The sequence below is a fragment of the Hylobates moloch genome, unplaced genomic scaffold (genome assembly GCF_009828535.3).
Source record: "Hylobates moloch isolate HMO894 unplaced genomic scaffold, HMol_V3 SCAFFOLD_4, whole genome shotgun sequence".
Taxonomy (NCBI): domain Eukaryota; kingdom Metazoa; phylum Chordata; class Mammalia; order Primates; family Hylobatidae; genus Hylobates; species Hylobates moloch.
The window spans coordinates 170,006,042-170,023,201 of NW_026652279.1; the positions used below are offsets into that span (position 1 = coordinate 170,006,042).

Below are 17,160 nucleotides of genomic sequence, written 5' to 3' on the forward strand. Positions count from 1 at the left end.
CTTGGGTGATGAGGTGATGACGACTCCATTAGCCTAGAAAGGCAAGAGTGAGTAGGGATGGATGAGATGGGAAAGTGTGTGAGAAATGACCTGTGGATATCTCTAGGGCTCCAGGTGCTCAGGGAACACCCAGGTAGATGGTCCTTTTGGTCACTGAGCTAGAGAATACAGGATAAGAGGGAAACACATGAGTGAGGCTAGGGTGCCTATGAAACATCGACATAAACGTGTGCACAAGGAGATGGGCTCCATAGGTATGGACTCAGGGATACGATGAGCTCTCATGAGCAGTCTGTAGTGAAAGCTTTTGGAATAATGAACTTACCAGGAAGATGATGAAAAGTAAGAGGAGAATTCAGTGGAGAACTCTGAAGATAGCTAACTTTTCACTGGGGAGCAGCAGCATAGCAGCTTCAGACAAACGTTGGAACAGAGATGACAGACACACACAGCAGGGGACCAGGTGAGCTTGTCAGAGAAGTTAAGCTTCAAGAAAAGAGAATGACCCAGGGTCTCACCCCTGAAAATGTGGTCCACAAACCACCGTCACCGACATCATTTAGGAATGTGTTAGAAATGCAGAATGAATCACTGGCCCCATCCCAACCTACTGGAAGAGAATCTACATTTTGACAAGATCTCCAAGTGATTAATATGCATTTTTCAGTTTGAGACTTCATAGGGTCAAGGGTGTGTGCTTCTTTTAGTCTGGAGCCTAGAGAGCTCTGATTCATCTTATCTCTGGCACTAACTTTCTGTATGGACTGTGTGAATGTCATATGTCCTCTCTAAAACATATCTTTTTCTCTTGAAAACTGAAGAGGTTGATCAAGGTGGTTTCTAAGATCTAACTAGAACAGTGTGGGTTGTGGCACTCTGTTCCTTTGCCCCTCCTTTGTAGATGATGAATCCAACTAGTATAGTCTATTGTGGATATCACAAGTGCACATTTCCTTAGAGGAAATTGTACTATTATTCCAAAATAAATTATATCCAATTTTCTGTGTCTCCATAAGTAACTGAAGTGTTTTATGTTGTTTTAATTGACGTGTCCTTCTGTCAAAGCAGAACCATGTGACCTGAGCTTTCTCCTTTACTTTACCTGCATGGGAAACAATTACTGATTGTATTTTTTAATAGCAGTAAATGAGTAAACTAAATTAAGTGACACATAGAATACAAATAATATATGCTTCTTCAACTCCCAAAGAATTCATAGATAGAACAAAATGGGAGACGTCACTATTTTCCTAAACTACCAATATGTAAGAAGAGTTCTACATTAGATGTTTTTCACAATTTCATTAATACAGAGAGAAATGTGCATCATAGAAAAATATCAAAGGATAATAACTGTATTTTTTCTTTGTAAATGCTATTTCAAAAGTACTGCCAGAAACACTCAGCACTCCTAAAAATTGTCTTTAAAAAAAAAAAAGAAGTGCTCTACAGGTTCCCTTGAAGTCTCTACTAACACAGCTTCCGTGCCACCTACACTCTAGCACAACCACCGTTCCAGCATTTGTCTGTACCTCCACAGCCTACACCTCCCAAAAAAAAAAAAAAAAAAAAAAAAAAACACCTAAAAATTGTAGCAGTAATTGGAGCTTTGGAAGTCATCAATGACAATTTTGTTTAATCTTTTAAAATCTGTCACTTAACAAGAAAAAAATCCTAATGGTTTTCTAATAAAAATAGCGATGACTGTAATTCACAGATGGTTTACTTTTACAGGAGTCAGAATGACATTAACATTTTAATCTCAGTAGGAACACTCTGCATCTAGCAGTGCACAGGGAGAGGGCTCAGTTGGAGAACATTTTAACCTCTCCTTTTCTCTGCTTAGTGAGAAACATTCTTTGATGTGAGAATGCCACCAAAATGAAAAACGTAGGTGATCTGAACCTTTGGCCTAATTTTAATGAATCTTAATTTATTGGATTTGATATAACACTGTAAGACTGATTATACAGTAACATTCATTCCATAGGAAAAAAAAAACAAAAAATGGTCAATAATTTTCTTTCGATCAATGTCATTAATAGACAATGTAAATCCATGAAAATTCAGAATATATGTGATCTTATCTGCGTTTCCCTGCTAAAGAAGGATTCTTAAATTTGTATCTTCATTAATCCCCAGCATCAGTGAAAGTAGAGAACTGTAAAGACTACATTCAGAATGGTTTCTGAGGAAGAACTGCAAAATGTTACTTAACTGCTAATTTCATTGTTTTCAGAAAGGCCAAACATTTACTACAAGTATAGCACCTCAAAAAAAAAAAATCAGCAAGGTCAAACAAATGCTAAAACATCCCATGAGTATCTCCAAATATTGCCAACCCACAAATAAATTATATAGTACAAAACTATACGAAATAAAATGGCCCATTGGATACCCATAAAATATGCCCAAGTAGTTGATTGAAGAAGTTTTTACAAAATAATCTGAATGTAATAGCAGCAAGCACAATACCCAGGCGTTGCAGCAAAGTCTTTAGCCGTGTCTTGATAGGGTGCTTGTATAGTGACTTCAGATCTCCAATCTCCACCGAGTGAATCTGAAGCCCAGAAGCCCCTCTTACCTTACAAAGCCCTTGGGTGCACCTCAGCAGTGCAGATTTGCATAGGCTACATGGAAAACCCACCAGGGGTTGGAGAGCAGATCCACCCTTCCAACTCCTACCATTGCACATGTCTGCCTTCCTCTCATTTGTGCTTCGATTGCAACCCTGCTCCTTCCCAGCCATTGTCCCAATCCGTGGCTCCCAGAAAGAAGTCCTTTTCTCCACCTCCAAACCTGACCTAACAGGCAGATCTGCCCTGTGAAACCATCAATCCACTTCTCAACTACCCACCATCAAGAACTTCATGAAATATCTAGTACATTCCAAGAAAAGTTCACTTCAACCTCTGTGTCTACTCTTCCTATAATTTACCCTCCATATCTGAACCAAAACTATTTCCTGAATATACTCTATCCTGAGCTTCCCCTTTTCCCTACTTCCTTTGTCTGAGAGGAGGAGATGACAGGGTCAGCTAGTTCCTGGTTCCCCAGCCTATGGCTGCACCTAGCCATGGGTTGAGATAATGGGGATAATGGCTGGGAAGGAGCAGGGTTGGCAGCAGAAGCACAAATGAGAGGAAGGCAGACACTTGCAATGGTAGGAGTTGGAAGGATGGACCTGTTCTCCAGTCCCCTGGTGGGTTTTTGATGTAGTGATGCCTCTATGCAAATCTGCACTGCTGAGGTACAACCAAGGGCTTTGTAAGTTACAACGGGCTTCTGGGCTTCAGATTCACTCGATGGAGGCTGGAGATCTGAAGTCACAATACAAACTGGTAGGCCAGTTTCACCCCATGTTTCTTTTTCCTTTTACTTGCTCCATGACTTATTCTATCACCTGCCACCTTCTGTGACTTACTTCTGGATTGCTGAATGACTCTAGGGTCTGACTTAAGTTTTCATTTGTCATCTTATCTCATTTTCACCCTAGAAGCTATCATCTGTCTCTGTGACTCACTTTATGCAAGGGCTTCACAATTCTTTATCTTCTGTTCCTTTTTTCTAATCTGAATTCATCCTGCCCACATCCCTGCCACTTGTGCATTTCAAGAATATATGTCCATATTCTTCAGGAGATGCAAATATATATAATACGTGTGTGTGTGTGTATATATATACACATATATATATAAAATGGTAAATATATACAAAGTACTATAATAGGATAAATAATCATCTATAGGGTGCTCTGGGAACACAAATAGAAGGTGTCAAAGCCCTAAAGGAAGTGGAAAGGTGGATATCAAAACCCTAGTCATAGAGATGAGGTTTGATTTCAGTTGTAAAGGATAAAGAGGAGTTGGTCAACAGAGAAGCAGCAGTTGCAGAATCTTCCAAACCTAAATGATTAATTGGAGTATTTTGCCCTGCCTTGCCAATGACCAGCTCAATAATCCATTCTTAGACAGTTTTCAGAATTCAAGACAAATTTCAAAAAATATTTTTATAAAATTTAGATCTGGTCCTCTTTACATTTCCCAGCATATCCAAATTGCTCCCGGGAGAATTTCCATGTTTTTCCTATAGTACTCTTCATGATGTAGCCACCAATTACAGATGTAGCCTCTTCCCTCATCCGTGTCCACATAACTGTACCCTCAGATGGTTTGCTGTCTTCTGGTTCTTGCCCTTCACATGCTAGTTTCTCTGTCTCACACCCATCATCTCAAGATGCCCTGGGAAATTGCTGCTTATCCCTCAAGACCAAATGGCTTCGAAAACGTGCTTCTCACTGAACCCTGCCTGATCACACCTTGATCACTCTCTTTTCTCGAAAGCTGTTTCTTGGACATAACTCTATGTCCTGAGCATGGACAATTACCAGAATCTGCTCACTGCTGACCTTCCCCAGTACACTATGTGCTCCACGAGGACGGAGGCCTCCTTTGTATCCCCAAATTTAGCACAATGCTCAAGATAAACCTCCTTTGGGTTTTTGAATGGCTGTTGGAAATGCCACTGTAAGAGATCATACTCACTTTGTCCACCTCCTCTCCTGCTGAGGGTTTCCACTGAATTAAGAGAAGGGAACTAGAATCCTGTTCTCCTGTTTCCCTTCCACAGGTCTTTTAGGCATGTTGCTCTCCTTCCATGTTAATTCCCCTAATGATCATTATTGATCCCATCCATTGTGGAGTATCACCAGCCATCATTCCTCTGGAGTTTTGTTTTGGAACCCAGGTTTGGATGAATTTTGTCTTTGGGAGTTAGTCTCCCACAATGAGTTACATCCCACAATCAATGCTGAACAGAGAGGTGACATGTTCCCTCCTTTCCAATGCCTGTCTCACAGATTTGTTCTGCAGAGCTCACAGACAGGACCAACTGTTCTTCCTGTCGACTGCCAAAATAAGTCAGCAGTTGGGAAGGAGAAAAAAAAGACTATGAATTATGGAAAATAACTGGGAAGATAAAATGGCAATACAATGAAAAAAAAGTAACAATCTCAGTAGCCACCCACTCATGTTACTGTCTCAAATTTCAACCAAAAGAAACTAAACTAAATGAAGAAGAACATCTAGTCAACCAGAAGGCTTTGAAGTAGACCAGTAGTTAAGCGCTTTCCCCGTTGATCTAACTAATTAGGCTGACTGGCATAATGCATGATTCAGTCAAAATCTTTGGCAAAACTGTGTTTTATTAAGACAACAGATCATGTAAGGGAAGAGTTAGGTGGAAAGGGGTAAAGTCACAAAGTGTGTTTGGAATAAACTCCATTTTCATATGAAATGGCTCATAAAACATCTCTGGCCAACCATTCTGAAGACAAGGCTGACCTATAAACCTTTCCCATACCTAATGGCGTGTACACACGTGCCAGCGTCTGGTGGTACTGTGATGTATGTCATAGGCTAGGGGGTGTTATCATTTTAATGCCCCCGGTTCATGCTTGAGAGCACGCATGTTAGACTTCCACTTTAATGATGTTTGTCTCAAGTGCTAAGAATATGATTATAAACTTATTGCAAGTAATACTTTCCCTTTATCTAACAGAATATCATCTCAGAGCTTCCTTGGCACACCACATTAGGATTCACCAGGCTCTCCTGCAGTTACTTATGTCTGCTTCTCCTAAGAGACTATGAGTGCCTTCTATGTGAGGGGTATTCCTCACACCTACCTCGGTTCTGTGAATTCTTCAAATAAGCACAACACACAAGAGAATTACTTAAAAAGTGTATGAATGTGGCTTACAGCTATGTGTTAAGGATTTTCTTTGGCAGCTGTCTTTATCAGTATCAGTACGTTTGGATAAGTTCTCATGCCACTAGAGCTTGTCATAGAAACCGATTTCATGTCATGCTAAAATTTCTTTTTAAAAATTCTGGAAAAGTATGTTCATCCCTACTACTGTTTGTGCAAACATCCCGAAGATTGTTGCTCAATGATGACTTTCTCATCTTTCTTGAGACTTTTAAACTTTAGTTCTGAAATTCTATAATTGCAGTTGTACAAACATTTGATTTATATTAATATGTGGCATAGTGGGAAAAATTATAGAAGTAAAACAATTTTATGCATCAGCTTTATGTTTCATTTGGTCTTTTGAGCGTTTGTTTTTCTTTTTGTAAACTCAAACTCCCTGCTATGAGAAGAGAAAGGAAAGATGAGGGTCTAGCTCTAGAATGGGAGAATCCATTCATGGCGATGCTCTTATTTTCTGACTAATAGTTAAGGCCAGTGTTTCTCTTTTGCACCACATGGTACAACCCACATCAGTAGTGTGTAACCATTTGCAAACAATGTGACACATGCAGCAAACATACTTATTACAACAAAGCCTTTGGGATCTTGATTAAATGTAATAGAGTTTAAGAATCAGAGACATGTACTCTAATTTTCTTAGTTTGTTTCTTCTAATCCTCTGCTGGAAAAATCTTTTGTCTGATTATTTTTCCATCATCATTTTGGTATCTTCATGCTGTTAAATGTTTCCCTGCTGTTTGCATTTTAGATGGGAGTCCGAAAAGTGTTTCTAAAATACTGGCATGCTGACCAACTCAATGATTTGTGCCTACAGTTGCAGAGAAAAATTATAACCTGCCAAAAAGGTAACATTGATATGCCAACATTTCTGAATTTATTTGAGTTGTGAAATGCAAAATATTTTAGTGCATCCCCAAGTTTAAATGTCAATGGGGTCTGCACCCTAGTGGACCACTCTCTCGATTCCTGGATGCTATCTTCAGGCAAATGGTTTTTGGGTGTTTAGGAAGCATTGTGGCTTAGTTTGCTATGCAACCATCTCAAAATCAACATTTGCAGACATTGTTCATGTTTTAATTAGATATCCTTTTGTACAAAATTTTATGTTGAATTTCCCTAAATCACAATTTGGAAGAGGGAATATACATCTCTTACTATTTATGCATCCATTACCCTGCAAATACTCAGGCTTTTAAATTCTTTCCAAAAGCACAGGACAGTGAGAATATAACATTGACTCTGCAGCAGGAAAAACTTCTCACCTGGCATGTAGGTGCAGCTATGGCACCAAATTCCTGTGCCATTTCAGTAGCACCACAGGGACACCAGAGTTTGGAGAACCAGAAAAAGCCAATGAGCCAAACAACATTTTCTGTAATTCACATGCGCCTTGGAAAAAGTATTGACTTCATTTTCCCTTTATGAAGTGACAATGATATTTGGAGTGCTGTCTTTGAAAGCAGATAGAATCTATTCATTTTAACTTCAGAAGAGATTCCACTTGGAATTGTTTTTTCTATCAAAATCCAAGTGACAATTGAAAATGGGTACATTTTTAAAAAGATAACTGTGCCTCACATAAGATGTACATGTGTAATAGATTATTTTTAATTTGCTTAATAATTCATATATATATATATATTCCTGAAAGAATACTAAAAGAGGGAGAAATGATCTATATGCTAGCTTTTAGTGAGATATAGTGAACTCCATTCTAATATATTTGAAACTGTTACTCTAACAAGGAAACCTAATAGGATCCCAAAATCACTTTTATTCCTCTCAAGCCTCTGTCCACTTTTTCTGTGGGACTCATTCGGATATGCCCCTGTGTGAATCTCTAATGGGTCTTTTCATTTTCTGATAATAAAAAGTCCACCTATAATCCCAGTTACTCAGGAGGCTGAGGCAGGAGGATCCCTTGAGGCCAGTTGAAGACCAGCCTGGGCAACATAGTGAGATCCCCATCTCTCAAAAAATGTCTTAATTAGTCAAGCATGGTGGGACGCAACAATAGTCCCAGCTACTCAGGAGACTGAAGTGAAGAATTCCTTGAGGTCAGGAGTTCCAGGCTGCAGTGAGCTGTGTTTCTACCACTGCACAGCAACCTGGGTGCCAGCATGAGATCCCACCTCTAAAAGAAAAAAAAAATCAAAATTAAAAAAATAAATAAAATAAGAAGCCCTGTTACATGCTAGTCCCTTGAACAGTCTCTGTTCCGATTTTAACACATCCAGCTCAAATCATGATCAAAATTCAGAACTTCATTCTAAGTTAAAACATCCTTCTTGGCTGTTCCAGGCCTGTCCCATCCTTACTGGTCATGGGACTGATCCCTACCTACTCAGGTTGCCTCTGGGTCTTCCAGGGTTAATGAGGAGGGGAAGAGGTGAGGAGGGGAAGAGGTAAGGAGGTGTCTTCTGATGAAGATAAAAAGTCTTCTAAAGATAAAAAGACCTGCTTCTGGCAGGTGTTCTGATGACACAGGTGTACTATGGCGCTGGTCTCCTCCAGCTGGGGCAGACTTCAGCAGCTCTCCACATATTCAAGAGCACTTCAGGGACTTCCTTCTCTAATTGGCAACATCCTCCTTTGGCCGGTCATTTGTAACTCACCCCTCAGCCCCTGGGCACCTTGCAGACCCACTGTTGGCATCTCGTTGTTCTCTCAGTACACATTCTTTGTGAAAACCACATCTGGTGCCCAAGAAACAAACTCTTAGACGGCTTCCTAGGCGTGGCTTTTCTCTAACAGAGCCTGTGTTTCATGCAGGTGCCCGGCAGGAGCCATTGCCACAGCCGTGGCCTCTGAGATATCACAGTGCACAGTGGCCCCAAACCCCCAGGAGCCACATGCCAAGATCTCTGGGTGGCCTCCTGAAACCACTTTCACCAGACTGAGGCAAGGGGGAGCCTTGGACACGAGAGGGCCAACTGCTACCTCTTGGCAAAGGAAGCATTGTTTTTCTAGTGTGTGATGACCTGGCCTTCTTCACTTCAACCTTCATCAGTGCAGGGGAGAGGGCGGGCCACAGGTCTGTTTTGGATTTCTCCATTGCAAGTCCTATTTGCATGTTTGGCCCTGCCCCAACCCATGTGTCCCTGGAACACCAGCAGCACCAATATCGCCAGGGGTCTGGCTAGCAAAGCAATGCCTCAGGCCCCACCCAGGACCTATGGCATCCAGAGCTTCATCTGCAGCCTCAGCTGAAACTGGGACAGGGAAAGTCTCATTTAATATAATGCTAAAAACAGAACAGGGTATCACAAATTCTCCTGAAAACTTCCCTCAAATATCATGATAAGAAATTTTGCCCCATTAGAAATTTCTGTTCTATTTAACAAAGATTAAATTGCTGTACCCTATTGACCTGGAACAGAAAAAATGAACAGAACTGTAGTTACTTGTTCACTTTTCTATAGATAAAAATTAAGAATGGTCTTAAAAGGTCAGGCACAGTGGCTCTCGCCTGTAATCTCAGCACTTTGGGAGGCTGAGGCAGGCGGGTCACCTGAGGTTAGGAGTTTGAGACCAGCCTGGCCAACATAGTGAAACCCTGTCTCTACTAAAAATACAAAAATTGCCTGGTGTGGTAGCGCATGCCTGTAATCCCAGCTACTTGGGAGGCTGAGGCAGGAGAACCGCTTGAACCCAGGAGGCAGAGGTTGCAGTGAGCCAAGATCGCGGAGATCGTGTCATTGCACTCCAGCCTGGGCAACAACAGTGAAACTCTGTTTCAAAAAAAAAAAAATTGGTCTTAAAAAACTACATCAAGATAGAAACCATAATCTCATATTGCATAAATGAAATAATGGATATGAGTATTTTTTAATTACAGGCTTTTAAATGCAAAGCATTAATTATTGATTTTTATTTTCGTAGCTCTTAAAACAGTTCCCTCAATGCTTTTTGCTAATATTAAATTTACTCAAAATTTATATAATCTGGAACCATTTCCAGTTTTTGTTTTAAGAATTCTATATTTTTCTTTAAAAATGTCCAGGGGAAAGAAAGCTGTAACTTTTAGTTTTAAATTTAATCATTTTAATTTAAAATTATTCCTACCAGAAGTTTTTTCTCTGACTCTATATGCTCATTTTATCCTGGATGAAAAATATCTGTAAATTAAGACCTTATATGGGTGGTATCTTAGAAGCAATCTTCTGAATTTGTCTGAAAGACAACAAACATCAACATCCATTAGTGGCAATTTTATTTTTACCTGTTCCCCTTATTGAAGATATCAATATTTAGCAACTGGTGTAACATTTTTAAAGAATTTTAAAAGGCTAGTGGGATGAAGTGTGAGAAAATGAGGTCTTCCGGAGGCGGGACAATGGACTCCGGGTGGATGTGAATCCAGTGAATAGCTGTGCTGTAGTGGGAGGTCAGGAGAAGTCTGGCACATCCACATTAATCTTCTCTTTATTCCAAGAGATTAAGCATCTTGAATATAATCTCCCTTTCACCCTTCCGAAAGCCAATGTCTCCCTTTTTTTTTGTAGTGTAACAAGAAAGAACGAGTGAACGGGCCAATTTCAAGTCTTCTGCCTTTTTCTCGCTCAAGGTGCCCATCACATGGTTCATACGTCTCCACTTTATTCCACATTTTATAGTCCTGGAAGTCTGATTGTACCTCATACTGTTTAACATTTTTCCTTTAGGTTACTTCAGAATGACTGTTTTACAGTTAACTTAATGCAACTGCATTCCAACATAACTAAACCTTTAGTAGTGCCATCTGAAAAAAACGCTTTCAGCATTTCAGATATCCACCAATTATTTTCCTGTTCAGCCATCATAGTAGAACGTTCCGTTCAACTTTCCACCAGCTACTCAAGTAAAGACATCAAAGTCAGTATCATAGGTACCCCTCATATTTGTTATTTTCTAGCCATGAACTATTTTAAAGCACTTAATATTTTATAGGCTTCTTCCTTTCCCAAGGGCAAGAATAAAGCGTCTTTGCTGCAGACATTGGCTTTCCTGAAATTATAACTCTTCTATAATCTTAACCAACTCCTTATAATCCTAGAAACTTTTAAAATTGGGAGAGACAGAATCATAAAGTTTGAAAAGACTCTAATCAGACTTCCTCCACCTGCACTTGTCCACTTCACCCATGAGAAGGCGTCACTGTGCTGGCCTCGTACACACTCAGGGCCCAGGAAGCAACTCTTTCATGAGGCAGCCTGATCCACTTCCACCCTGTGCTAATTGTTAGAAAGTTCTCTCTAACACTGATTGCAAATATGCTTCCCTGTGACTTTCTTGGTTGGTGATCTGCCCCCTGGAGAGTTAGAGATCCCTGTAACTGCAGGCTAAGGAAATGTAGTTTGACCTCCTAAGCTTGGGGACATATGAGCCCTGGCTCTACTATTCCTTGGTTGTGTTGACCTGGAGGAACTTTCTTCGTTTCAGTAAGAGAAGTGCTATTGTGTCTGAAATTGAGATAGCGGTATATTTTGTCATTGAGTTCCAGAACTGAATGATGCAATAGAGTGTCTTACACACAGAGGTCCCTTGAAATGGTGGTCTTTTATTTTTAATTCTTGTATTTGTTACTGACATATTGATTTCAAAGCATTTTCACTCATTTCCCCCAACTTTTACACATTTTTCTAGCCGTCCTTTCCCAGAGAGCAGGATGGATGTCCTATATTTATACACAATCTTTTTCCAGAGTCTTAAATATAGTGTTAATTTCTCTAAGAATTAAATCATAATCTTAGAAACAATATATGCATGATATTTCCAAAGACAAACCCCATAAGCCTTAGGTGTTTATGTAATAATGTGATGTAATGAAAGACGATTCGCGCATCCCAAGCATCCCAAAATGCTGCAGTTGGAGGCACACCCCGAAATTCTGTGGGATTTAGACCTAGTTCTTTCCCATTGATTTAACTCCAGTCCATCAAAGTCCAGCTTGTGTTACCAAAAACAATGCGGAGGCCGTTATCATCAGTATATTGCCTGCAAGATCTCATTCAGGTCAAAGAGCTTTACCTTCAGTGTTATCACTGCTGATTTAGATAAATTCTTCTTCTGGGTTAAATGTACCTTATTTTGTAACTGCTCAGAGATGAGTATATTGTGATTTTTGTTTGTGCATGTCTGAGTTTTTTACTTTTCCTCCGTTTACTGACCCATGATTCTTCTATAAAAGTTATCAGAGGATTTTTAGCACGCCAGCACCTGCTTCAGAAAATGAGCATCAGGCAACAAGAGGTGACTTCTATCAATAGCTTTCTGCAGAACACAGAGGACATGGGGCTGAAAACCTACGATGCCCTGGTCATTCAGAATGCTTCAGACATTGCCCGGGAAAATGACCGGCTCCGTAGTGAAATGAACGCTCCGTACCATAAAGAGAAGTTAGGGGTCAGGAACATGCAAGAGGAAGGAAGCAAAAGGTAAAGGCAGAGAGCATGCAACTTTAATTACCTTTGTGATTGATTCAATGGAGTCATGAAAATTCAAATAGCCCTTAATGCAGAGTTCAATCAAATATGACAGGAGTTACAGGAACAGGCATGCGTGGTTTGTTATTTGAAATGGCAGCAGTCTAAAAAGATGCTTTCCTGTGCGGTCTTCTCATGAGTTCAAGGCTGTCTGTGTTCCGTCATTCATATGTGATGATGACTGCCTCACCTGCCGTGCTTGTGTCGCTCAACTATCTCGAGCACACTCTAGTTCTGAAGCATTTACTGTTTCTGTATTAGCAAAAATATATAGCTTGGCTGTTGACATTTTTACACAAGTGTTACGGATAAAAGGCTGGCTTATAGAAACTTCTGGAAATCTGACCCAAAAAAATGGAGATACCACTCTGAAAACATGAAAGAAGTGAACTCAACAGACAGATTGTAAGTGTATTATATATCCCTGTGTAAACTGTCACATCTCTCTACCAATAAGGCAAGCTTTGGGGAAAGCTTTTTATTTAAAAGTTCACTTTAGATGCTTAGCTTAAAACAGAAACGTGAAGATCACCTGGTCCTTCTCCATTTGATCATTCTCTTCTCTCTGTGAACGATGAAGACACCCGTGAATCACAACACCCCTAAGAGGGAGGGCAAGGAGCTGCTTCCTTTGGACCTTAATCCATTGTCAGGGAGATGTTTATTTTGCTATAGGAACTTGGTAATATCTTGTTGTTTCTCACTGAAAATGACTCTCCTTTCCCATTTCTGCCGATGTCAATTTTTTTTATTAAAGTGGAAATGGCAATGTGTATCTTGTTAATTAGCTTCAAATATCTCAGTGATTAAATACTGAAAAAAAAAATCCCCTTTGTACAGAAAAAAAGACTGTAATTAAACATTACAGGAAAAACAAATTATCCACTGAGTGCCATGCTTTCATCTTCAGCTATTTCATTTTCTACATGGGCGGCTGGCTCTGCCTTGTGGTAGATTCTAGCCCTGTTGGTGTTCTGCCACAGAAAGATATAATTATAAAAACAAACGCTTGGAAACTCCTTGTAGAGTGAATGCATTGGCATCTTGCTAGCACATGATTACGTTGACATGTGAAGCCAGAAGAAATTTTTTTTAAGCAAGATAACTATTAATTTTATATGACTTCCGAAATAATATTTATTATTTTCTCTGCTGGAACTAAACGGCCACCCCAATTTCTCAATTTGATTATGTATGTATTTTCCTGATACAAAATTAAGTGAAGAAGTATTTGTCTGTTTATTTACTGAATACCAGCAGTTTACGTGGCACTGGCCAACTATACGGAGTCAAGGAAGAGAAATAATAGCTCTGCACATAATTAAACAATTTCTGGTAGAATTTAAATGGCAAGAAAGAGAGTGATGGGGAGAAAGAGGACACTGAAATGTAAATTTCTGAGAGTTTTAAGTAGAGTCTGTCCTCCTTTTGCGAGGGGAAATGGTGATGAACTCCCAGCATTTGATGCATCAGTAACTCTCTATCTATTAAGATGGATTTGCCAGAAATTATCATTCAGATTGAAATTCTGGTTTTTTGATTTGCTTAATAATCAGAGTGTGAAGAATTCATTCAGTGAGTGCCTGATGGAAAATGCGAAGGCCCTTAAGTAGTGTTGCGTTTGTGTGAGAATGTTTAAAAAGTAATCATGATGGATATCCCGCGGGCTCATGTGCTTTTCATCACAAAGCCGAAGCCAGAGGACGGGTGGCCTTCTCTGGACCGACTGGTCACCAGAGGGCTGCACACGTCCTCCAGCCACGGCAGGAAGGGCTGCTTGCCAAAAAGCCGTCATTATGTCTGCTTGAGCAGGTTCCTTGTTACCGGAATAATGCATCTGGGCCTCTCTGGCGTGGTGCTGTTTGTGTTTTGTTTCCCCCTAAGAACCGAAGACAAGATTGGACCCAGGCATTTCCACCCCAGCTCCATGTCAGTCTGCACGGTCGTGGATGGCCTGGGCCAGTGCCTCGCTGGCCCGTCCATCTGGTCTCCTTCGCTGCACTCGGTGTTCAGCATGGATGACAGCAGCAGCCTCCCGTCTCCACGGAAACAGCCCCCGCCCAAGCCAAAGAGGGACCCCAACACCCGGCTGAGTGCTTCCTATGAGGCTGTGAGCGCCTGTCTCTCCGCGGCCAGGGAAGCGGCCAGCGAAGGTCAGCCCTGGGGAGGGAGCCGGCCTCGTGTTCCGGGCTCGCGTATGCTCTGACTTCGCCTTGGGGCGCCCAAGGCAGTACTGTGGCCCTAATGTATTCTTAATAGAAATAAATCCAATTGTTGGCTTGCCAGCAGCTCTTAATCATTAAATATAAATAATATTTATTCAAATCTCTGAGCCTCTTAGGGAAAAGCTACTTACATGGCATTTCCTTAACTCCCATCCCCTCCCCTGCCTCCAAAGAGCAGTATCAAATCAATTCAGAAAGTTGACAGCTAGTCCATGTAAAGGTTCACCAAATAGAAAGTAAAAAAAAAAAAAACTGCATCAGGCATTCCAGTTATCACAATCTAATAAAAAATTAAGACTGCTTCATCATATGATAAGTGAAATTATTTACCCATAGGAGAGTCATCGTGCAGGAAACTTCTGTTAGGAAAACTTTTGAGACTAGATTATAAAAGTTTCTGCATCCATTTTCTAGAAACAGGGATGCTCAAAAGGGAACATAGCAGTTTCTTCTCAGCCAGATCTCATAGATCAGTAATGAGACAATTACTGTTTAAATATTAATTTTAAGAATTGTGAAAAATAAAGGAAGTGCTTCTTAGCGGAACACTTAGAATGTAACAGATTTTACTGATCACCTGCTATGCATCAGGCTCTATTCTAGGCATGTCTATATGGAGTTTACATTCTGGTGTGGCAAAACAGATGGTAAACATAATAAAACAGTAAATACTTTAGAAGTGGATTGTTGCTGCTGAGAGAAATACATAGACCCAGGGTAGTAGTAGTACAGGGTGGAAGAGAGGTTTAGATTCTAAATGAAACGGCTGGGTAGAACTCGCTAGAAAATCATATCCAAGAACATAGGATGAAACACAGTTCCTTCAGTAAATAAATGACCCCAAATACAAAAACACAGCAAATCCATAAGCTCAAACGTTGGGATGACTGACACCAAGAAGATGGTAGGAAGGCATGGGGCAGAGGACTGAAGCAGTAAGTCCATCCTAGCCAACTTCTTTTTTTTTTTTAATTTATTTTTAATTGACATAAAATTGTATGTTTTTGTCATGAACAACATTTTGTTTTGAAGTATATGTACATTGTGGAATGGTTAAATCTAGCAAATTAACAAATCCATGCCTCACACAGCTATCATTTCTGTGTTGAGAGCACTTAGTGTCCACTTTTTTAGTTTTCTTTTTTTTTTTTTTTTGAGACAGATTTTCACTCTTGTTGCTCAGGCTGGAGTGCAATGGCACAATCTCAGCTCACTGCAACCTCTGCCTCTGGGGTTCAAGTGATTCTCCTGCCTCGGGACTACAGATGCCTGCCACCACGCCCGGCTAAGTTTTGTATTTTTAGTAGAGACGGGGTCTCACCATGTTGGCCAGGCTGGTCTTGAACTCCTGACCTCAAGTGATCTGCCTGCTTTGGCCTCCCAAAGTGCCGAGATTACAGGCACGAGCCACTGCGCCAGGCCTTTTTTTTTTTTTTAGCATTTTTTAAGAATACAATATATTGTCATTAACTATTGTCACCATGCTGTACACTCTTCAAAGTGTTTTTTATTAGTGGCATTAAGAAAGAATAGACCTTTAGGATATTTTTTACTTACAAAAAGTGACTGTCTTAGTATATGAGCCATGTTTCAACAATGCTTAGATCAAAGTAGAGGAGAAATTCCTAAGACTTTGGGGAGGAGAGTCCAAATGTGTGTCCTTAGAGTCCGGGTGATAAGGACGACAAGAAAATCTGTAAAATGACATTAGATGAGATCATCCATAGGAAAGTCTTCAAAGAGGACATTGATGTGGGCTTAGATATAAATGAGAACAGGACCTCCAAAGATATGAGGCATTCTCCCCCGGTGCCACATAGACCAGGAGAAGCCCAGGATCTGAGGGAGCCACCAGCACCCTCTCTGAGAAAGCGGGGAGTGTCCCATTGCCGCTGTTCCTACTTTCAGGCCTCCATGTTAGATTTGCGGCCCATATCTCAAAAAGATGTGATTAGAATAACAAGAAAGATTTTTGGCAGCTTGAGTGAGGAAGATGGTATCTAAAATGCGAAGACCGATGAGATAGAGAGGGTGGGAAATCAAGACTCCAGATAGTATCAGACATTGAAAAAACAGTAATGAAATGTGATGGAAAATTGCAGCAAATACAGAATGGAGCCCCATCCAAGCTTGAACCCTGCAAACAGGCTCTAGAAAGTTGCATAAATAGGCTTCAGAATACCTTGTAACATCTAGGAACAGCTAAAGGTTTGTGTGCACCTTAAAACACCACTGCCCTGGAGTAATGAGGGGACCACTTTGTCACATGTTATGAAGGGAGATCAAATAGTGAGGAAGAAGCTGACCCCAGAGCTCTCTCCTATGGGCAGCAAAAAAAAAAAAAAAAAAAGTCAATTAAAATAAAAGTTAGGAACCATAGGAGATATATATATACATACACACATGTATATATATACACACATATATATATATCTACACACACATAATATGAAAGCAAAGTGACCCCAAAAAAGATTCATAAAGAAGACAGCTGTCATAACTCTTAAATTCCTTATTACGTGCTATCAAAATACATCATGTGATAGCATTAGGCATGCAAGATATTTATGTAAAATTTAGTTTCTTGGATCCTAATTTTGTCTCATATGTGACTATAAGGTACTTAGAGATGCATTTGGTCCACTGTGTCCCACCCTAGTGAGCAGACCTTTCAGAAGCTTGTCAAAGGGCAAGTGTAT

General features: G+C 40.3%; 1 protein-coding gene across 1 annotated transcript in view; it reads left to right on the forward strand.

Annotated features, from left to right (window-relative positions):
- The window catches only part of MYO16 (myosin XVI), a 607,071-nt gene that overhangs the window by 509,275 nt on the left and 80,636 nt on the right, over positions 1 to 17,160 (forward strand). Inside the window, exons 32-34 of the mRNA XM_058438173.1 lie at positions 6,521 to 6,617; positions 11,942 to 12,188; positions 14,121 to 14,389. Of these exons, the coding sequence (XP_058294156.1) occupies positions 6,521 to 6,617; positions 11,942 to 12,188; positions 14,121 to 14,389 (613 nt within the window). The remainder of the gene's footprint in view (positions 1 to 6,520; positions 6,618 to 11,941; positions 12,189 to 14,120; positions 14,390 to 17,160) is intronic.